Source organism: Podarcis muralis, chromosome 18 (genome assembly GCF_964188315.1).
Source record: "Podarcis muralis chromosome 18, rPodMur119.hap1.1, whole genome shotgun sequence".
NCBI lineage: Eukaryota > Metazoa > Chordata > Lepidosauria > Squamata > Lacertidae > Podarcis > Podarcis muralis.
The window spans coordinates 11725296-11748627 of NC_135672.1; the positions used below are offsets into that span (position 1 = coordinate 11725296).

General features: G+C 51.8%; 1 protein-coding gene across 1 annotated transcript; it reads left to right on the forward strand.

The window, feature by feature from the left end:
• The first annotated feature begins 2259 nt into the window (after positions 1-2259).
• Positions 2260-15268, forward strand: CACTIN (cactin, spliceosome C complex subunit). Its single transcript, XM_028713726.2, has 10 exons — positions 2260-2479; positions 4175-4658; positions 5808-5903; positions 6618-6763; positions 8228-8390; positions 9233-9347; positions 10257-10449; positions 11571-11708; positions 13247-13521; positions 14689-15268. The coding sequence occupies exons 1-10, from the start codon at positions 2370-2372 to the stop codon at positions 15177-15179; spliced, it is 2211 nt and encodes a 736-aa protein (XP_028569559.2). The 5' UTR covers positions 2260-2369; the 3' UTR covers positions 15180-15268.
• Positions 15269-23332: the final 8064 nt, after the last annotated feature.

Below are 23332 nucleotides of genomic sequence, written 5' to 3' on the forward strand. Positions count from 1 at the left end.
GCCGTTTACCTTCCCGCCGGAGTGGTACCTATTTATCTACTTGCACTTTGACATGCTTTTGAACTGCTAGGTTGGCAGGAGCAGGGACCGAGCAACGGGAGCTCAGCCCATCATTGCGTTCGCTTCAGGATACGAACAGGGCTCTGGAAAGGATCGCGTTCGCATCCAGAGGTATCACTGTACATTTATCAGTGAATTCTGACATTTGGTATCGTGCAGCAGAGGCCCTTTGAATAGATAGGAAGAAACTGTGATGAAGTGTTTTGTGGGGACAAGTCACAAAAGTCACAAAAGCGATTGTGCTGATTTTGGTAGTGGGCTGCATGTGCAGGATATCTGGACACCCCCCCTTCCAACCTGTGCATCAATTCCTGCAACACCATTCCTGGCAAAAAATTGAAATGAAATAGCCATGGTGGTTCCCCTCCATGTCTAGGAGCAATTTACCTCTGAATGCTTCGAAAACTCTTCTCCCCTCCCTTTGCCCCCATGAGTTTCCCCGGTTTCCTCTGACCGGCTGCCACCAGACCCGGGAATACTGGATCCAAAGGGATCCTGGCACGATCCGGGATTTGAGGTTCTCAAGGTTTGGGGTCCTCAGCCAAGCGGTATCGGTTTCGCCCTGGCAGAAAGGGGCGCCTGGGTAACGCAGAACCCAGAAGATTCCTGCGGTTCTGCTTGGCTCTCCAAAGAAAACATCGGCTGCCCAGGAGAGAAGGAGAGAACGTCAGCGGCAGAAATAGCAGCCCAAACCACCTTTTGTCCGACGGCTCGGAATTATGATTGCAAACTCAGAAGCTGCTGGCACGGAGCGAATTTTCATGCCTGCCCAGTTTTGGGGAGGCAAGGAATCCAGGCAAAATACGCGGGAACGTGCAATTTGCACAGAACACTCCCCGATGGGAATTACAAGCGAGATTGAAAATCCTGCTAATGTTTTCATTTGCTTGCAGCTAAATAAATTTTCCCAATTCTTTTTAAAAGTTTTGTTGTTATACTGTATATAGGGACGCGGGTGGCGCTGTGGGTAAAAGCCTCAGCGCCTAGGGCTTGCCGATCGAAAGGTCGGCGGTTCGAATCCCCGCGGCGGGGGGCGCGCCCGTTGCTCGGTCCCAGCGCCTGCCAACCTAGCAGTTCGAAAGCACCCCTGGGTGCAAGTAGATAAATAGGGACCGCTTTATAGCGGGAAGGTAAACGGCGTTTCCGTGTGCGGCTCTGGCTCGCCAGATGCAGCTTTGTCACGCTGGCCACGTGACCCGGAAGTGTCTGCGGACAGCGCTGGCCCCTGGCCTCTTGAGTGAGATGAGCGCACAACCCTAGAGTCTGGCAAGACTGGCCCGTACGGGCAGCGGTACCTTTACCTTTACCTATGTGTGTGTTTAGATGTTTTTATATATATGCCCCAGAATAGCTGGGGGAACCCAGTCAGATGGGTGAGCTACAAATATATTACTACTATTAATTATTAAGTTGGGCGGGGTACAAATATATTTTTAATTAATTAATGATTATTGATTGAGTATTATTATACAGTGCTGGCTTGAGGCAGGGAAGGGATCAGGGTCAAGCCACGCCCAGGAAACACCATTTATTCCAGGTTGCAGAGATAAGGAGACCCCTGCAAAAATGATGGCATTTTCGGAGAAAAGCCAACCTGACCGGAGGAGGAATTCCAGGAAGAATGGAAGAAATTTAATGACTATTTAGCTAAATATATTAAGTTAAATTAGTTGGAAAAACCTTGCAGATACCGGCTAGTATTTGCAATATGTATTATGGATTATGTGATGGATTAATATGTTTAATCCTGAAGTGGGAAGAAAGAAAGATGTCCAGAGATAAAAGTTAATTTAATAAGAACATTGATTTGGAAAAGCGTTAAAATGATATATATTGAAATCCAACCCGGGGAAACGAGGAAGTCACTAAACAATGTTAATTAGATCAAGGTTTATAAAAGCTATGATCTATGTTTGTTTGTTTATATGTGTGTATTTGTTTAATTTTTTGTGAAAAATCAATAATTAATTTTTTTAAAGGACACCCCTGCAAGGTAGGCCAACCTGCATGGAACAACGCTGGGTCTGTCTACTCTAGTGCCTGATCAATAATTAAATCTTTTTTTTCCCCTCACCCTCGCCGCACGCGACCCCTAAGCAGCCCCCACAAGGACACGTCAGGTGGTTATTTTTATTTAAGGGTGGGGTGGGCGTGAATGGTTAGGTGGGCGGGAGTTTCCGCTCCCCTGCTCAGGCGCCGCCAAGGCCAGCCCCGACGCGCGACGCCGCCGAAGAAGGACCCCAGTCCCTGCGCCCGCCCTCAAACAGGCCGGAAGCGCCCAGAGTCGCGGGGGCAGGCCTAGAGTGGCCATGGGCTCCAGGTCCCGGTCCAGGGAACGTCGCCGGAGGAGAAGCCGGTCCAGATCCGAGGAGCGGGAGAGAAGGAGGCAGAGGAGGAGGAGGAGAGAGCGGGGTGGAAGGTGAGCGGGGAAGCCCGGCGGGGCGCGGCCCTGGGGACCATAGAGTCTCCGGACCATAGAGTTCGCCCGGGGTAGAGCGGTTGTTGTTGTTTTTCTCCCCTATAGGTTTCTATAGGCGACTCTTTCCCCCTATAGCGAGGGTGTTAAGCGGGCTTAAGATGTGGGGAAGGGGCTTAAGCCCCCCAAGCTGCTTCTCCTGCTAGGCTTCGGTGTGCCTTTGGCTCTGGGGGCAAATAGTAAGGTGGCAAGAGTGCTCCTGAGCATGTCAAAAGTGCCCTGCAGCTGGTTCAGGCCAAAAGTGGGAGGGGGGGCTGGCTATCATAGTTCAGCATCCCAGGAGAACCCACAAGCAGGAACCGCCTGGTGCAACGGCAACTCTCCCCACCTGCGATTCCCGACGTTACCGTCAAATCGGAAGGGGGAACCCAAAGGTCATCCAGTCCAACCCACTGCAAAAACATTTGTCCTTTAGTCGTGTCCGCGTCTTCGTGACCCCCTGGACCAGAGCACGCCAGGCCCTCCTGTCTTCCACTGCCTCCCGCAGTTTGGTCAAACTCAGGCTGGTCGCTTCGAGAACACTGTCCCACCATCTCGTCCTCCGTCGTCCCCTTCTCCTTGTGCCCTCCATCTTTCCCAGCATCAGGGTCTTTTCCAGGGAGTCTTCTCTTCTCATGAGGTGGCCAAAGCCTTGGAGCCTCAGCTTCAGGATCTGTCCTTCCAGTGAGCACTCAGGGCTGATTTCCTTCAGAATGGAGAGGTTTGATCTTCTTGCAGTCCATGGGACTCTCCAGAGTCTCCTCCAGCACCAGAATTCAAAAGCATCCATTCTTCAGCAATCAGCCTTCTTGATGGTCCAGCTTTCACTTCCATACATCACTACGGGGAAAACCAGAGCTTTAACTTTAACCTTTGTTGGCAAGGTGATGTCTCTGCTTTTTGAGATGCCGTCTAGGTTTGTCATTGCTGCGAAAACATAGGACCAGTGGAAAGTATATTCATAGAATCTTAGAGTTGCAAGGAACCCCATGGGTCATCTAGTCCAACCCCCTTTTTCTTCTCCTTTGGCCATCCCTCGTAGCCGAGTAAGATTGTCTTCCATGAACACAGTTTTAACAATGAGACCGTAAGTGACTGTGGAGGCCAGTTCTGGATCCCCACGTCCTTCCACAGTGGGGACATTGGTTTCCGGGCGGGAGTTGATCCCGGTGAGGGTTTGCCAAGCGTGCCTTCCTCTTGGCACGTTTCTCCCTTGCGTCCTGAGTTCGAGTGTCTTCAAAGCCCATGACACCTTTTGTCAAGGCTGTTCTCCAACTGGAGCGCTCGCAGGCCAGTGTTTCCCAGTTGCCGGTGTTTATACTACATTTTTAAAGAGAGTCTTTAAACCTCTTTTGTTGACCACCAGCATTACGCTTCCCATTCTTAAGTTCGGAATAGAGCAGTTCGCAAACCGGAACACTTACTTTTGGGTTTGCAGCGTTTGGGTCCCAAGTTGTTTGAGCACCAAGACCTTTTAGAACCAAGGTACCACTGAAAAAATGCACTGGGTATGTGTAGAAACTAGCCTCTTGTAGAATTGTTAAAAGTTTTCTGCTCATTCCTCTGCCCCCTTTTGCCTCCAACCCTTGGGGGGCTACCTCTGGCTGGAGTTCTGCCCCTCTCTTTCGCTCTCAAATCAAAATTTCTCTCTCTCCTTAGCTCGGAGGAAGAGAGTCAGAAATGGCAGAAAAAGAAAGAGAAAAGCGAGGAACGACATGGGAAGAGGCACAAGAAGCGACGCTCTCGCGGCCGCTCCCCGAGCTCGGATTCGTCCCCGGAGAGGCGAGGGCGCAGCAGCGAGAGGAGGGGGAAGAGGACCCGGAAGCGGTCCGGATCCCGATCCTCCGTGTCCTCCGTGACGTCGCCTTCGCCGTCCCGCTCGCAGAGCTCTCGGGGGGGCCTGGGCGAGGAGCTGAGCCTCCAGGAGCGGCTGCAGCTGAAAGACGACAAGAAGAAACAGAAGGAGATGGTGAAGGCTCTGGAGACCCCGGAGGAGAAGAGGGCCCGGCGGCTGGCCAAGAAGGAAGCGAAGGAGCGCAAGAAGCGCGAGAAGATGGGCTGGGGGGAAGAGTATATGGGATACACCAACACTGACAACCCCTTTGGGGATAACAACCTTCTGGGAGCCTTTATCTGGAGCAAGGTGAGTTTCGGACCGCAGCTGGGATGTTGGAACGGTAGCCAAGAAGCCAATTTGGATTTGATTGACCGTATTTTTTGCTCTATAAGACTCACTTTTCCCCTCCTAAAAAGCAAGGGGAAATGTGTGTGCGTCTTACGGAGCGAATGCAGGCTGCGCAGCTATCCCAGAAGCCAGAACAGCAAGAGGGATTGCTGCTTTCGCTGCGCAGCGATCCCTCTTGCTGTTCTGGCTTCTGAGATTCAGAATATATATATTTTTTTAATACTGCAATACATCAAACATTAAAAGCTTCCCTAAACAGGGCTGCCTTCATGTGTCTTCTGAAAGTCTGGTAGTTGTTGTTCTCTTTGACATCTGAAGGGAGGGCGTTTCACAGGGCGGGCGCCACCACCGAAAAGGCCCTCTGCCTGGTTCACTGTAACTTGGCTTCTCACAGCGAGGGAACCGCCAGAAGGCCCTCAGCGCTGGACCTCAGTGTCCGTGCAGAGTGATGGGGGTGGAGACGCTCCTTCAGGTATACTGGACCGAGGGCATTTAGGGCTTTAAAGGTCAGCACCAACACTTTGAATTGTGTGCGGAAATGTACTGGGAGCCAATGTAGGTCTTTCAGGACTGGTGTTATGTGGTCCTGGCGGTTGCTCCCAGTCCCCAATCTAGCTGCCGCATTCTGGATTAGTTGCAGTTTCCGGGTCACCTTCCAAGGTAGCCCCATGTAGAGAGCATTGCAGTAGTCCAAGCGGGAGATAACCAGAGCATGCACCACTCTGGCAAGACAGTCCGCAGGCAGGTAGAGTCTCATCCTGAGTACCAGATGGAGCTGCCCTGGACACAGAATTGACCTGCGCCTCCATGGGCAGCTGTGAGTCCAGAATGACCCCCAGGCTGCGCACCTGGTCCTTCGGGGGCACAGTGACCCCATTCAGGACCAGGGAGTCCTCCATCAGTACCAAGGAGTAAAAGGCTCTTCAGGGGCTAAAAACCTTCCCTTCTGTGCTGATTGGGCAGCTGCGAGTTCGAGTCCAGCAGTTCCTGGAGGGGTCCAGGTTTCTCATTCTTGATCTAAGAAGAGGCATTCCTCTCGGGAAGAGAACGCCTCCTTTGAATATTAAAACGTTTTTCTCTCTGCCTCGATTTTATTTATCACCTCAGGCTCTGGAAAAGAAGGGGATAGGCCACTTGGAGGAGAAGGAGTTAAAAGACCGGAACAAACGGATCCAGGAAGAAAACCGACTGGAGCTTCAGAAGGTAAGAGTCAAAAGTAGCAGTGAGCTGGGGGAGGGTATCTCTGGGCATGTGCAGAGCGCCTTTGCCTTAGAAATGAAGCCCCGGTGCCGCAAAAGGAGAGGACCGCCAGGGTCTGGAAGATCTGAGTTGCAGGTTTGTTTGACCCTTGGGGAATTGACCGGTAATTCAGATTTCGATTGCCTGCTGAATCTGCCCCTCTCCTGTGAACTTGGATTTAAGTTCTTTGTGGGCAGTTAGCTCTCGTTTTTGCTTTGTACATATGTACTTAAACCTAGATTGGTTTTCTTGTTGGTCCCGAATTTATCCTTTGTCAGCCAAACTGCTGATGATTTGTTTTAAAAAAATACCCCCAAGTGTGTTTTATCAGCTGGTCTCCGACCGTAACACATCACCGTATTTTTTGCTCTATAAGACTCACTTTTCCTCTCCTAAAAAGTAAGGGGAGATGTCTGTGCGTCTTATGGAGTGAATGCAGGCTGCGCAGCTATCCCAGAAGCCAGAACAGCAAGAGGGATTGCTGCTTTCGCTGCGCTGCGATCCCTCTTGCTGTTCTGGCTTCTGAGATTCAGAATATATTTTTTCTTGTTTTCCTCCTCCAAAAACTAGGTGCGTCTTGTGGTCTGGTGCGTCTTATAGAGCGAAAAATACGGTATCTATCTATTTAGCACACACACATCATCCAAACACCCCTCATTCTCGGGTCTCTCTTTGCAGGTGAAGCAGTTGCGATTGGAGCGGGAGCGCGAGAAGGCCATGCGCGAGCAAGAGCTGGAGATGCTTCAGAGGGAAAAGGAGGCGGAGCATTTCAAGACGTGGGAGGAGCAAGAGGACAACTTCCACCTGCAGCAGGCAAAGCTGCGGTAAGAGGGGAGCGGGAAAGAATGAGGGTTTCAGGGATGCCAGAGGCTGGGAGACTAACAAGACAGAGCCAGTGTGGTGTAGTGGTTAAGAGCAGTGGACTCGTAATCTGGGGAACCGGGTTCGCTTCCCCGCTCCTCCACCTGCAGCTGCTGGGTGACCTTGGGCCAGTCACACTTCTCTGAAGTCTCTCAGCCCCACTCACCTCACAGAGTGTTTGTTGTGGGGGAGGAAGGTAAAGGAGAATGTGAGCCGCTTTGAGACTCCTTAAAAAGGTAAAGGGACCCCTAACCATTAGGTCCAGTCGTGACCGACTCTGGGGTTGCGGCGCTCATCTCGCTTTACTGGCCGAGGGAGCCGGCGTACATCTTCCGGGTCATGTGGCCAGCAGGACTAAGCCGCTTCTGGCGAACCAGAGCAGCGCACGGAAACGCCGTTTACCTTCCCGCCGGAGCAGTACTTATTTATCTACTTGCACTCTGACGTGCTTTCGAACTGCTAGGTTGGCAGGAGCAGGGACCGAGCAACAGGAGCTCACCCCGTCACGGGGATTCGAACCGCCAACCTTCTGATCTCACACTGAGAGCCAGTGTGGTGTAGTGGTTAAGAGCGGTGGACTCGTAATCTGGGGAACCGGGTTCGCTTCCCAGCTCTCCTCCACATGCAGCTGCTGGGTGACCTTGGGCCAGTCACACTTCTCTGAAGTCTCTCAGCCCCACTCACCTCACAGAGTGTTTGTTGTGGGGGAGGAAGGGAAAGGAGAATTTGAGCCGCTTTGAGACTCCTTCGGGTAGTGATAAAGCGGGATATCAAATCCAAACTCTTCTTTTTCAAAGAAACAGAAAAGACGATTGTAGCTTTAAGAACTGTTTCTGCGAGTGGTTTTCAAGGCTGATTAGGTATAGAAGGTGATGTGTACAAAAGGAGAAGTTGCGGTTTGAATTTGCCTGCAAAAGAGAAGACCCACATGCTTTTAATAATAATAAAAAATAAAATAAAATAAAATAATAATAATAATAATAATAATAATAATAATAATAATAATACAGTGGATGCAAAGTTGATCCGTGTGGGAGGGCCTCATCCTGCAGGGCTCTTTTTCTGAGCTCAGGCAATAATAATAATAATAATAATAATAATCATTATCATTATTATTTATTATTTATACCCCACCCACCTGGCTGGGTTTCCCCAGCCACTCTGGGCGGCTTCCAACAGAACACTAAAATACAATAACCTATTAAACATTAAAAGCTTCCCTAAACATTAAAAGGGACGCTGTGGCACTTTCGCAACCCCAGAGTCAGCTACGACTGGACCTAATGGTCAGGGGTCCCTTTCCCTTTCCCTTTAAACATTAAAAGCTTTGTGTTTGTACGGTTGTAAATAAAACTTTTGCTTGAGTATTCTACATCCTTCAGCCTGACCTCGTCTCCTTCGTGTTCTGCCCCCCCCCCCCCCCGCAGCTCCAAGATTCGCATCCGAGACGGGCGGGCCAAGCCCATCGACCTCCTGGCCAAATACATCAGCGCCGAAGATGATGACCTAGCGGTGGAGATGCACGAACCGTACACTTTCCTCAACGGCCTCACCGTCTCGGACATGGAAGACCTGCTGGAAGACATTCAGGTAGGGCTGGGAAAATTTATTCAAAATTAAAACAAAGCATATTATCCAGAAACATATCATCCTTATTCCCCCCCCCCATTTTTCTTTCCTCCCCCCACAGAACCCACCCACCCCCCAATTTCCCTCAGTTCCAGTCTTTGATTTCTCTGAGAATGCTGTTTTCTGCATGTTACACAGTTGTATAGATCCTCAAACTATTTAGCTGATTATTATCAATAAAAAGTTTGTGAAGGTTTATTCAAAGCCAGCCAAGGAGTCCAGTTCGCTTTGTTGCGAAACTTGTAAAGGGCTCCCATTCGTCTTTAAAGTCACGGTTATCCTTGTCCCGTAGCTTATGTGTCAGTTTTGCCAGTTCTGCATAGTCCATCAATTTTTCCTTGCCACGATTCTTTAGTTGGGGTTTCTTCAGTCTTCCATCCTTGTGCTATTAAGACTCTCGCGGCCGTTGTCGCATACATGGAGATGTTTCTCAGCCTTTTTGGCAGATCTTTCCCTACCATCCCTAACGGTCCAGCGCTCACTTCCACACATCACTACCGGGAAAACCATGTAAGCAAATGTAAACGCTGGAGAAAATACGCTCTGGATCACGAAAGGAACCGCTGGAATTAATGGATTCAAGTTAGTCATGCCCGTTCGATTTCAGTAGAAATCGGAGCCGGGTGCAACGCTGCGATCCGATGCAGCGTGGCGATTTTCGCATACACCCCCCCCGCCCTAAATGATATAAAATGGGAGTAATGTATTTGGGGGGGGGGGCAGGTGTCAAGAAAATCAATTCCCTCCCCAGGCCTGAAATGAGTGCAGAGCCTCAGCAGCTGTTTCCCCCCTCTGTTTTCCAGGTTTACATGGAGTTGGAACAAGGGAAAAACGTGGATTTCTGGAGAGACATGACCATCATCACTGAGGATGAAATCGCTAAGCTCCGCAAATTAGAGGCTTCTGGGAAAGGGCCAGGTAGGTGTGAATTGAAGCATCGGAGGGCCTGCCTTGCTTGTGGAACAAAAATGTGTGCTCTGGTTCGCCAGAAGCGGCTTAGTCCTGCCGGCCACATGACCCGGAAGCTGTACGCCGGCTCCCTCGGCCAATAAAGCGAGATGAGCGCCGCAACCCCAGAGTCGGCCACGACTGGACCTAACGGTCAGAGGTCCCTTTACCTTTTACCTAACACATGTTTTGGGAGGACACCCCCATCTTAAGATTAAACCACAGAGCCTAGGACTTGCCGATCAGAAGGTTGATGGTTCAAATCCAGGCGATGGGGTGAGCTCCCCTTGCTCGGTCCCTGCTCCTGCCAACCTAGCAGTTCGAAAGCACGTCAAAGTGCAAGTAGATAAATAGGTACCGCTCCGGCGGGAAGGTAAACGGCGTTTCTGTGCGCTGCTCCTGTTTGCAAGAAGTGGCTCAGTCCTGCTGGCCACATGACCCGGAAGCTGTATGCTGGCTCCCTCAGCCAATAAAGCGAGATGAGCGCCGCAACCCCAGAGTCTGCCATGACTGGACCTAATGGTCAGGGGTCCCCTTTACCTTTATGGAAGTATATTGTATTTAAAAATGGGGTATCAGAGTTTTTAGGGGGCTAACCAGGCTGGGATAGCAGGCTTGTTGGGCTTTGAATGTCTTACGTAAATTTTTCAATTGTGTTGTTCTGTGTGGGACAATGACAATAAAGATTATCGTATCGAGAGAAAGAGCTGTTGTGTGAATGGATAGGGAGCCCACAGTTCTTCAGATCGACTTGGGGGTTGGAACAACATCAGGTGAAATTCAGGATTCGCACCCAACTCCTCGGCCGGGGAGACGGCGAGGTTCCTGGGCCCCCTCTTCTCTGCTGACGGCATCTTCCTCCCCTCCTACATCCTGCAGGTGAGCGCCGGGAAGGGGTTAACGCTTCGGTCAGCTCCGACGTGCAGTCTGTCTTTAAGGGGAAGACCTACAACCAGTTGCAGGTGATCTACCAGGGCATTGAGGGCAAGATCCTGGCTGGAGGACCCAACCTGGACATCGGCTACTGGGAGAGTCTCCTGCAGCAGCTGAAAGCCTATATGGCCCGGGCGAGGTGAGTGGATCACCCTGATCGGACCACCTTCCCACAGCGGCGGCCTAATTTCTGACCTTGTTGTTGTTTAGTCGTTTAGTCGTGTCCGACTCTTCGTGACCCCCTGGACCAGAGCACGCCAGGCCCTCCTGTCTTCCACTGCCTCCCGCAGTTTGGTCAAACTCATGCTGGCCGCTTCGAGAACACTGTCCCACCATCTCATCCTCCGTCGTCCCCTTCTCCTTGTGCCCTCCATCTTTCCCAACATCAGGGTCTTTCCTAGGGAGTCTTCTCTTCTCCTGAGGTGGCCCAAGTCTTGGAGCCTCAGCTTCAGGATCTGTCCTTCCAGTGAGCGCTCAGGGCTGATTTCCGTCAGAATGGAGAGGTTGGATCTTCTTGCAGTCCATGGGACTCTCAAGAGTCTCCTCCAGCACCAGAATTCAAAAGCATCCATTCTCCGGCGATCAGCCTTCTTTATGGTCCAGCTCTCTCTTCCATGCATCACTACTGGGAAAACCATAGCTGACCTTAAGTTTTTAAAAATACTTTGGTCGCTTGGTTCTCAAACTCGATCCGTTCCAGAGGTCCGTTCCAAAGCCAAAGCTTTCCAAAACCAAGGTGTGCTGCTTTCCTGTAGAAAGTAAGGCGAAACGGATTAATCCGTCCCAGACTTTTAAAAACAACCCCTAAAAAAGCAATTGGGACGCGGGTGGCTCTGTGGGTTAAACCACAGAGCCTAGGGCTTGCCGATCAGAAGGTCGGCGGTTCGAATCCCCGCAATGACGGGGTGAGCTCCCGTTGCTCGGTCCCTGCTCCTGCCAACCTAGCAGTTCAAAAGCACGTCAAAGTGCAAGTAGATCAATAGGTACTGCTCCGGCGGGAAGGTAAACGGCGTTTCCGTGCGCTGCTCTGGTTCGCCAGAAGCGGCTTAGTCCTGCTGGCCACATGACCCGGAAGCTGTACACTGGCTCCCTCGGAGTCGGCCACGACTGGACCTAATGGTCAGGGGCCCCTTTACCTTTAAGTTTGAAGATTTTTGGATAAACATACCCTGTTATTTTCTACGTTTCTCAGGGATAACAAGTGTGGGTAGATCAATGTGTATCTTGAGCTTTTCTGTGCGTTTTCACCTTCTCTCCCAGGCTGAGAGAGCGCCACCAGGACGTCCTCCGCCAAAAACTCTACAAGCTGAAGCAGGAACAAGGAGTCGAGAGCGAGCCCCTCTTCCCCATCATTAAGAAGGAGTCTTCGCCCCCGGGAGGCTGCAGCAGCAGCAGCAGGTGAGCTGGATTTGGGGGGCTCTCAGGACCAACGTGGGACGCGGGTGGCGCTGTGGGTTAAACCACAGAGCCTAGGACTTGCCGATCAGAAGGTCGGCGGTTCAAATCCCCACGATGGGGTGAGCTCCCCTTGCTCGGTCCCAGCTCCTGCCCACCTAGCAGTTCGAAAGCACGTCAAAAGTGCAAGTAGATAAATAGGTACCGCTCTGGCAGGAAGGTAGACGGCATTTCCGTGCGCTGCTCTGGTTCGCCAGAAGCGGCTTAGTCCTGCTGGCCACATGACCCAGAAGCTGTACGCCGGCTCCCTCGGCCAGTAAAGCGAGATGAGCGCCGCAACCCCAGAGTCGGCCACGACTGGACCTAATGGTCAGGGGTCCCTTTACCTTTAGAGGACCAACGTAGGTCTTTCGGGACCAGCTTGGCAGCCGTGTTCTGGATTAGTTTCCATTTCTGAATCACCTTCAAAGGCAGCCCCACGGAAAGCACATGGCAGTAGTCCAAGCGGGAGATAACCAGGCATGCAGCACTCTGGCCAGACAGTCTGCGGGCAGGGAGGGTCTCATCCTGTGTACCAGATGGAGCTGGGAGATAGCTCCCTGCACACAGAATTGACCTGTGCCTCCATGGACAGCCGTGAATCCAAAATGACCCCCAGGCTGCCAGCCCATCTGGCTGGTTTTTCCCAGCCACTCTGGCCGGCTCCCAACAGAATATTAAAACACAATAAAACATCAAACATTAAACACTTCCCTAAACAGGGCTGCCTTCAGATGTCTTCTAAAAGTCAGATAGTTGTTTATTTCCTTGACATCTGACGGGAGGGCGTTCCACAGGGCGGGTGCCACCACCGAGAAGGCCCTCTGCCTGGTTCCCTGTAACCTCACTTCTCGCAGGGAGGGAACCGCCAGAAGGCTCTCGGGAGATGGATCTCAGTGTCCGGGCTGGACTATGGAGGTGGAGACGCTCCTTCAGGTCTACTGGGCCATTTAGGGCTTTCAAGGTCAGCACCAACACTTTGAATTGTGCTCGGAAACGTCCTGGGAGCCAATGTAGGTCTTTCAAGACCGGTGTTATGTGGTCTCGGCGGCCGCTCCCAGTCCCCAGTCTGGTTGCCGCACTCTGGATTAGTTGTAGTTTCCGAGTCACCTTCAAAGGTAGCCCCACGGAGAGCGCATGGCAGTAGTCCAAGCGGGAGATAACCAGAGCATGCACCACTGGCCAGACAGTGCGCAGCCATGGAGGGTCATGGGTGGAGCTATTAGACAGCTCAGAGCAGAAGGGAGCCAGTGTGGTGTAGTGGTTAAGAGCGATAGACTCGTAATCTGGTGAACCGGGTTCGCTTCCCCGCTCCTCCACCTGCAGCTGCTGGGTGACCTTGGGCTAGTCACACTTCTCTGAAGTCTCTCAGCCCCACTCACCCCACAGAGTGTTTGTTGTGGGGGAGGAAGGGAAAGGAGAATGTGAGCCGCTTTGAGACTCCTAAAGGGGAGTGATAAAGCGGGATATCAAATCCAAACTCTTCTCTTCCCTTTCTGCAGGCTGGAGCCGGAGGACAGCGCCAAGGCGCAGCCCAGCACCTCTTCGGCTGAGCCTGGGGGCGCCGAGCCCGAATCGGAGGCCAAAGCAGAGGGAGACGGGGAGGCGGTTTTGATGGAGGAGGACCTCATCCAGCAGAGCTTGGACGACTACGACGCCGGCAAGTACAGCCCCCGCCTTCTGACATCCCACGAGCTGCCCTTTGACGCCCACGTGGTGGAGGCCGACGAGGACTGCCAGCGGCTCCTGCTCTGCCGACAGCAGCTCCAGGTCACAGGTAGGAGGGGAAGGGGGCTGAGGTGGGCTCTGGGGCCGCGTCAAAGGGCTTGGCTTGGCGCCGCGGAGGGCAACTGCCCTGTGGAGCTTGCGGTTTAGAAGGAAGAACCTGCCCGGCCTCAGGTCTCCTCTCAGGCCACGCCCACTTCCCTCAAGCCACGCCCTCTCGGCAGCCAATGCCCTTTGCTCGAGACCACACCCCTTTATTTAAACCACGCCCCTCTGCGAAGGCCACATATCCCTTTGTCAGGGCCACACCCCTTTCTTTTAACCACACCCTTTTCTCGAGGTCACACCCCTTTCCTTAAACCACACCCCTCTCTGCAGGCCACACCCCCTCCTTAGTCCACAGCTGCAACCTGCAGGCCACACCCATGTTCCTTAAGCCACACCCCCTCTGCGGGCCACATGTTAGTTTCTCCAGGCCACACCCCTTTCTTTAAGCCACACCATTCTCTGCAGGCCACACTCCCTCCTTAGCCCACAGCCGCTCTCTGCAGGCCACACCCACATTCCTTAAACCACACCCCCTCTCTGCAAGCCACACATTCGTTTCTTGATGCCACACCCCTTTCTGTAAACCACACCCTTCTCCTCAAGCCACACCCCCTCCATCGCCCCCAGCCGCTCCCTGCAGGCCACACCCACATTCCTTAAACCACACCCCCTCTCTGCAAGCCACACATTCGTTTCTTGAGGCCACACCCCTTTCTTTAAACCACACCCTTATTTGCAGGCCACACCCCCTCCTTAGCCCACAGCTGCTCCCTGCAGGCCACACCCACCCTCCTTAAACCACACCCCCTCTCTGCGGGCCACACGCCCGTTTCTCGAGGTCACGCCCCTTTCCCTTAAACCACACCCTCTCCTCCCTCCACGCCCCCTCTCCGAAGGCCACGCTCCCTTTCCTCAAACCACACCCCTTTCCTTAAGCCGCACCCTCCCCTCAGGCCCCCACCCCTTTCCTACTTAACATCCATTGGCAGGGAGTTCCAAAGCGTAACTGCTGCCACGCTAGACACCCAAATACTCAAGAAATCCAGACTTCAAGGCTGCCCGTCGCTGCCTTTCCTGCTCAACATCCATTGGCAGTGAGTTCCAAAGTCTAGCCGCTGCCATGCTAGATGCCTGAATCCTCGCAAACCCGCTGCCCTCTGTCCCTCCCCAGGCGACGCCAGCGAGAGCGCGGAGGACATCTTCTTCCGCCGCGCCAAGGAGGGCATGGGGGCGGACGAGGCCCAGTTCAGCGTGGAGATGCCACTCACGGGCAAGGCCTACCTGTGGGCCGACAAGTACCGTCCCCGCAAGCCCCGGTTCTTCAACCGCGTCCACACCGGGTTCGAGTGGAACAAGTACAACCAGACGCACTACGACTTCGACAACCCGCCCCCCAAGATCGTGCAGGGCTACAAATTCAACATCTTCTACCCGGACCTCATCAACAAGCGCTCCACGCCGGAGTACTTCCTGGAGGCCTGTCCGGACAACAAGGACTTCGCCACCCTCCGCTTCCACGCCGGACCCCCTTACGAAGACATCGCCTTCAAGATCGTCAACCGGGAGTGGGAATACTCCCACCGCCACGGCTTCCGCTGCCAGTTCGCCAACGGCATCTTCCAGCTCTGGTTCCACTTCAAGCGCTACCGCTACCGGCGGTGAGGGCGGGGGGCTCACTCCGTGCCCCCCCAGGCCAGCGGAAGGGGCTCGTTCCTGTGCGGAAACCGGCTGCGTCGCCGCAAACCGCCGAGATGTCCGACTTCTGCGCTGATTGCTGGGCGGCAGGGACCCTGTTTTTCCGTTGCGCTTTTAGGGTTCGCGGGGCCACCGACACCCCTCTAGTTGTTGGGTTCCGGCCCCCGGCAATTCCTGACCGTACGGATTCCAGAGCCCCCTATTTCCCCCCGTCTCTGCTCTTAAGAGGTGCTCCCGTCTCTCCGGAGGCGACAGCGAGGGATATGGGATGTCCCCGTCCCAAGAAGAGGCACCCAAGACGGGAATTCCTCTTCCGAACAGAGTCACCCTCCCATCATTCCGTGGGAATTCTCCTTTTGCCAGCGGTCTGGAAAACATCTCAGAGATGCACCTGGTCTCCCATCTTCCCCCCAAATCGGCAGGTGTTCCCCATCCCCTTTGCAGACACAAACAATAACCCCCGACTCTTTCTCCCTCTGTTTAGATTCCTACGACACCGAACGGATCCATTTGCCAGGCATATATTACATATATTTGTTAATTTCTGAAGCAGGGCAGCGATGGCTTTGTGTACATTTCCTTAGCGGTGCCAAATCACCCTTTCGTATAGCCGTTCCCCCAGCGGCTCACTCCGGAGAGCGCTGTCCCGGCACAATAAAATTTTTTAGATGGTCCGAGCTGTCCTTTGCCGTCTTTTGCAAACTCTTGTCGATGGGGATGCACCAATTTTGAGCGGGGCAAGAGGAGCAGATCTGTCGTTAGGTAAGAGCTGCTGGACTCCCAGCTCCCGTCAGATGGTAAAGGTAAAGGGACCCCTGACCGTTAGGTCCAGTCGTGGCCGACTCTAGGGTTGCGGCGCTCATCTCGCCTTATTGGCCGAGGGAGCTGGCGTACAGCTTCTGGGTCATGTGGCCAGCAGGACTAAGCCGCTTCTGGCGAACCAGAGCAGCGCACGGAAACGCTGTTTACCTTCCCACCAGAGTGGTACCTATTTATCTACTTGTACTTTGATGTGCTTTCGAACTGCTAGGTTGGCAGGAGCAGGGACCGAGCAACGGGAGCTCACCCCATCATTGTGGGGATTCGAACTGCCGACCTTCTGATCGGCAAGCCCCAGGCTCAGTGGTTTAACCCACACCATCACCCGCATAAGATGTTAAGGGCTGTCAAACGGAAGATGGGATTATTCCCCTTTCTTGCCTTCTGAATCCTCTGGTTTGGTTCCCCGTTCTGTGGAGCAGTCATGACTGGCGCTCAAAGATGCATTTGCAGCCAGGCAAAAAGATTTGGGGTGTGATGAGGAGCAGGGCCACATTCTGAGGCCCTGGTAAAGATAATAATGATAATCTTATTACAGTGGTACCTCGGGTTAAGTACTTAATTCGTTCCGGAGGTCCGTTCTTAACATGAAACTGTGCTTAACCTGAAGCACCACTTTAGCTAATGGGGCCTCCCGCTGCCGCCGCACGATTTCTGTTCTCATCCTGAAGCAAAGTTCTTAACCCGAGGTACTATTTCTGGGTTAGCGGAGTCTGTAACCTGAAGCGTCTGTAACCCGAAGTACCACTGTAATCATATTAATATTAATTTATGATTTATACCCTGCCCATCTGGCTGGGTTTCCCCAGCCACTCTGGGCGGCTCCCAACAGAATATTAAAAACACAATAAATTTTTTTTTAAAAGCTTCCCTAAACAGGGTTGCCTTCAGATGTCTTCTAAAAGTCAGATAGTTGTTTATTTCCTTGATATCTGATGGGAGGGCGTTCCACAGGGCGGGCGCCACCACCGAGAAGGCCCTTTGCCTGGTTCCCTGTAACCTCACTTCTCGCAGGCAGAAAACCGCCAGAAGGCCCTCGGAAGATGGACCCCGGTGTCCGGGCTGGACAATGGGGGTGGAGATGCTCCTTCAGGTATAATGGGCCATTAAGGGCTTTCAAGGTCAGCACCAACACTTTGAATTGTGCTCAGAAACATCCTGGGAGCCAATGTAGGTCTTTCAGGATCGGTGTTATGTGGTCTTGGCTGCTGCTCCCAGTCACCAGTCTAGCTGCCGCATTCTGAATTAGTTGCAGTTTCCGGGTCACCTTCAAAGGCAGCCCCACGAAGAGTGCATGGCAGTAGTCCAAGCGGGAGATAACCAGAGCATGCACCACTCTGGCCAGACAGTCTGCGGGCAGCGAAGGTCTCATCCTGCGTACCAGATGGAGCTGCCCTGGACACAGAACTGACCTGCGCCTCCATGGACAGCTGTGAGTCCAAAATGACCCCCAGGTGGAGAGGCACAGAGGGCCGCATTTGAGAGCCATCCTTGGGCCAGAGATTTCCCACCCATGGTCAAGAAACTTGTTTTGCGGTTGACCTAACGGGCGTCGCAAGAACTCAATTCTGCGCCTCTCGTGGAATTACAGATGTCCTAAATGAACAAGTGATGACTTCATCGGCTCTTTTGCAAACTGTGATTATTATTATTATTTTGGAGGGGGGGGCGGAAGAGAACCGAAGTCTGTAATGAGCGAGACTTCAGATCCTCTCGATAAACAAATGCATAAGTCATAATTCCTTAATGGACTTACTGGAACCGCTCTCCAAATGTTAATTCGCGGCTGGGGGGGGGGGTCGATGCGTTTGAAACATTTTAAAGCTCTGATGAAGCTTCAGAAGATGGTGCATGTTCCCAGATCTTTCCCGTAAGCCTCATTGCCTTTCTCCGTGGGGTATTCCCCCTCCCTCCACGAAACAGCGCGGTCTCTGGGGGGGGGAAAGACTGGGGAAGTTTTGAGGGTCCTAGTGGGGCTGCCTGTTGTCTTTGTCCATGGAGTTTTCTTGGCAGGGATACTGGAGTGGCTTGCCGGTTCCTCTTCCAGGTGGATATTGTCTGTATATTGTCTCCCTGCTTATTTAACTTATATGCAGGATTCATCATGCGAAAGGCTGGGCTGGATGAATCCCAAACTGGAATTAAGTTCGCCGGAAGAAATATCAACAACCTCAGATGTGCAGATGACACAGCCTTGATGGCAGAAAGTGAGGAGGAATTAAAGAACCCTTTAATGAGGGTGAAAGAGGAGAGCGCAAAATATAGTCTGAAGCTCAACATCAAAAAAACGAAGATCATGGCCACTGGTCCCATCACCTCCTGGCAAATAGAAGGGGAAGAAATGGAGGCAGTGAGAGATTTGACTTCCTTGGGCTCCATGATCACTGCATATGGTGACAGTAGTCACGAAATTAAAAGACGCCTGCTTCTTGGGAGAAAAGCAATGACAAACCTGGACAGCATCTTAAGAAGCAGAGACATCACCTTGCCAACAAAGGTCCATATAGTTCAAGCTATGGTTTTCCCAGTAGTGATGTATGGAAGTGAGAGCTGGACCATAAAGAAGGCTGATCGCTGAAGAATGGATGCTTTTGAATTCTGGTGCTGGTGGAGACTCTTGAGAGTCCCATGGACTGCAAGAAGATCCAACCTCTCCATTTGGAAGGAAATCAGCCCTGAGTGCTCACTGGAAGGACAGATCCTGAAGCTGAGGCTCCAAGACTTTGGCCACCTCATGAGAAGAGAAGACTCCCTGGAAAAGACCCTGATGTTGGGAAAGATGGAGGGCAGAAGGAGAAGGGGACGACAGAGGAGGAGATGGTGGGACAGTGTTCTCGAAGCGACCAGCCTGAGTTTGACCAAACTGGGGGAGGCAGTGGAAGACAGGAGTGCCTGGCGTGCTCTGGTCCAGGGGGTCACGAAGAGGCGGACACGACTAAATGACTAAACAACAACAGTGGGGCTGCTTTCCGCCTGCCAAGGGCCGCCGGAACTGTGGGAATCTACTTCCAGAAACTTGTAAAAACACGTAGAACTTGTGCCCTGGGTCGGCGTCCCCACTCCTCCTCCCGACGCATCCCTTTTTCCTTTTGTGCTGTGCCTTTCAAGTCTGAGAGGGCAGAAACTTGCCTAGCAAATTACCTTGGGTCAGGGAGGATGGGAGTTTTAGTCCCCAAAACAGACGGAGACCCCAGTTTGGGAAACAGATGTTCGTTCAGACACCCCAGAGGTCAGGAACCAGGCAGGGCACCCCCAAATCTGACACCGAAGATCTCTTTGAGTGTGGAGCTTTTATTTTTTATGAAATCAAAGCTGTTGAGCTTTTTATAAGAAAGCACTCAGGGCTGATTTCCTTCAGAATGGAGAGGTTTGATCTTCTTGCAGTCCATGGGACTCTCAAGAGTCTCCTCCAGCACCAGAATTCAAAAGCATCCATTCTTCTGAGATCAGCCTTCTTGATGGTCCAGCTCTCACTTCCATACATCACTACTGGGAAAACCAGAGCTTGAACTATACGGACCTTTGTTGGCAAGGTGATGTCTCTGCTTTTTAAGATGCTGTCTAGGCCTGTCATCGCTTTTCTCCCAAGAAGCAGGCGTCCTTTAATTTCGTGGCTGCTGTCACCATCTCCATGGAGCCCAAGAAAGTCAAATCTCTCACTGCCTCCATTTCTTCCCCTTCTATTTGCCAGGAGGTGATGGGACCAGTGGCCATTATATTTTTTTTTTGATGTTGAGCTTTGGACCATATTTTGCGCTCTCCTCTTTCACCCTCATTAAAAGGTTCTTCGCTTCCTCCTCACTCTCTGCCATCAAGGTTGTGTCATCTGCACATTTGAGGTTGTTGATATAAAAAGGTAAAGGGACCCCTGAGCATTAGGTCCAGTCGTGACCGACTCTGGGGCTGCGGCGCTCATTTCACTTTACTGGCCAAGGGAGCCGGCGTCCAGCTTCCGGGTCATGTGGCCAGCAGGACTAAGCCGCTTCTGGCGAACCAGAGCAGTGCACGGAAATGCCGTTTACCTTCCCGCCGGAGCGGTACCTATTTATCTACTTGCACTTTGACGTGCTTTCGAACTGCTAGGTTGGCAGGAGCAGGGACCGAGCAACGGGAGCTCACCCCGTCACGGGGATTCGAACCGCCGACCTTCTGATCGGCAAGCCCTAGGCTCTGGTTGATATAGTATTCTTTTATTCTGTCGGCTTCCCTCGCGGTTCTGTCGGCAAGGTGATGGATGTCTCTGCTTTTTACCTTTCTGGGCTGAGTTCTTGCGGACGGAGCTGGGCCTGAAGGCCAAAGATTCCCCCTTGTTTTCTACTTTCCTTGCAAACAGCTGCCTCTGGCACAGATGCTGGATATTTCCTGCAAGGCGTCTCTGCGTTTTCACCCCTCTGCCAATCCCACCCCCTCCAGATCCTTCTTCCATTTAGCGATGGCATGTCTCCAGCTGCCTCATTCCCCCTGCCCCATAGGGAGCAGATAAGCTCCGGGGCCTGGTGCCAGACCCCTACGAGATACGGCCCGAGGGCGCCAGCAACCTCCCGCCGGGGATTCTTCTCGCGCCGAGAGAAGCCCTTTTGTCTTTCATAATGCCTTTCCCTCCAAGCCCGGATTCCCAGAAGTGTGGGGGGCAAAGCGGTGGAGGTGTTAATGGAGAAATCTGAGGGCTCCCTTGGACAAAAAACAAGGACACCAGCCAGGAATACCAGAGCAAAACAGCAGCCAGTAGGCTTGGTCTCTATTGAAGACTGTCACAACAGGACTCCCACCTGCCACCAGGTGGAACAAGATGGAAGCCCCAAACAAAAGAGAACTTTTATTAGCTGCTAATCCCCATGTTGTTGTTGTTGAGTTGTTTAGTTGTGTCCGACTCTTCGTGACCCCCTGGACCAGAGCACGCCAGGCACTCCCATCTTCCACTGCCTCCCGCAGTTTGGTCAAACTCATGCTGGCAGCTTCGAGAACACTGTCCAACCATCTCGTCCTCCGTCGTCCCCTTCTCCTTGCGCCCTCCATCTTTCCCAACATCAGGGTCTTTTCAAGGGAGTCTTCTCTTCTCATGAGGTGGCCAAGGTATTGGAGCCTCAGCTTCAGGATCTGTCCTTCCAGTGAGCACTCAGGGCTGATTTCCTTCAGAATGGAGAGGTTTGATCTTCTTGCAGTCCATGGGACTCTCAAGAGTCTCCTCCAGCACCAGAATTCAAAAGCATCCATTCTTCGGCGATCAGCCTTCTTGATGGTCCAGCTCTCGCTTCCATACATCACTACTGGGAAAACCAGAGCTTGAACTATACGGACCTTTGTTGGCAAGGTGATGTCTCTGCTTTTTAAGATGCTGTCTAGGTTTGTCATCGGTTTTCTCCCAAGAAGCAGGCGTCTTTCAATTTCGTGGCTGCTGTCACCATCTGCAGTGATCATGGAGCCCAAGAAAGTCAAATCTCTCACTGCCTCCATTTTTTCCCCTTCTATTTGCCAGGAGGTGATGGGACCAGTGGCCATGATCTTCGTTTTATTTGATGTTGCGCTTCAGACCATATTTTGCGCTCTCCTCTTATATATATTAACCAGCCTCATTTTCTTGCTCTGTTTTCCTGCTACGATTCACTGAGCTGCATAGTTCTTTATCTCTGTTTTTCTTCAGCAGAACTGTCAAATCCGATGAAAGACACAGCTGAGCCTCACAAAAGATGAAAGGGCTATCGAAGATTCATTATTCTCATGTCTGGCTCTGCATGAGACAGCTTTTTATTTTCTATTAATCCCTGCATGTCAAGTTTCCAGACCTCATGGCTGCAAGAGAAAATGCTTAAAAGTATTCGCATATCAAGTTTCTAGACCTCATGGCTGCAAGAGAAAATTCTTAAAAGTATTCGTATATCAAGTTTCTAGACCTCATGGTTGCAAGAGAAAAATGCCTAAAAAAGCATTCATATATCAAGTTTCTAGACCTCATGGTTGCAAGAGAAAATGCCTAAAAGCATTCGTATATCAAGTTTCTAGACCTCATGGCTGCAAGAGAAAATGCCTAAAAGCATTCGTATATCAAGTTTCTAGACCTCATGGCTGCAAGAGAAAATGCCTAAAAGCATTCGTATATCAAGTTTCTAGACCTCATGGTTGCAAGAGAAAATGCCTAAAAGCATTCGTATATCAAGTTTCTAGACCTCATGGTTGCAAGAGAAAATGCTTAAAAGCATTCGTATATCAAGTTTCTAGACCTCATGGTTGCAAGAGAAAAATGCCTTAAAAAGCATTCATATATCAAGTTTCTAGACCTCATGGCTGTAAGAGAAAATGCCTAAAAGCATATCGTTGTGGTTCCCATCATTCGGCAAATCGTTTCCTTCCCCACCCCTCTATAAAATTCCCCTGCCCGCAGGCCTCGCTTAATTGGCAATTAATTCTCAGCTGAAAACACGGTTTTGCCAATTATGCGGTCATTTTGATGGGCATTTTGGGGTTTCTTTTCATTATCGTCGCCTGGGCGAGCCGTTTCCCGGGCAAAGCGGAGGAACGAAACGATCGGAAACGTCGCCAAATAGAATCAAATAATTTTTAGTGTTCGGAGGGACCCGCGAAGGTCCTCTATCCCACCCCTCTGCAATGCAAGGAATCTCAACACATCCGATTTGAAACCGTAGCTTTGCAAACGTTGCCGGCCGTTTTATCGCTGCAAATTTTGCCATCTTCCAATATCTCAAAGGGTTGTCGCACAGTACCGGGGGGGGGGGGGGACACAAGCCTGTTTTCTTCCGCTGTTGAGGGCAGGACTCGAACCCGTGGCTCCAAGTTACAAGAAAGGAGATTCCAATACAGTGTGATGCAGCAGCAAGATAAACTAACACTATTCTACATAGGCTGCATCCACAGAGGTCTAGCACCCAGATCAAGGGAACTAATAATCTGATTTTATTCATTTTATTCTGCCTTGGTCAGAGCACACCTGGAGTCCTTTTCACTATGCTAAAAAAAAAAGAGTCCCAACTGCTGCCTTTCTCCTTGCGGGGAGTGTGGGTGGCGGCCGCAGGAATGCAGCGCGATGTGTCGGATCGCACTTGATGCGCCCAAACATCATCTCAGCTCCCTGCAAAACAAACTTCGCTGCTCCTTGGCTGTCCTCGAATCCTCTTGCAAACAAATCACGAGGAATTCTCAATAAACAGGTCATCTGGGAGGGCTTGTTAATCCCCGCAGAAAGCCGAAAAAACAACTTGCGTTGCCCATCTTTGGAGATCCCAAATAAACCACCGTTGGCAAGGCCGATTCTCTGCGAAGCTGCGAGTTCGAGTTCAGGAATCGCA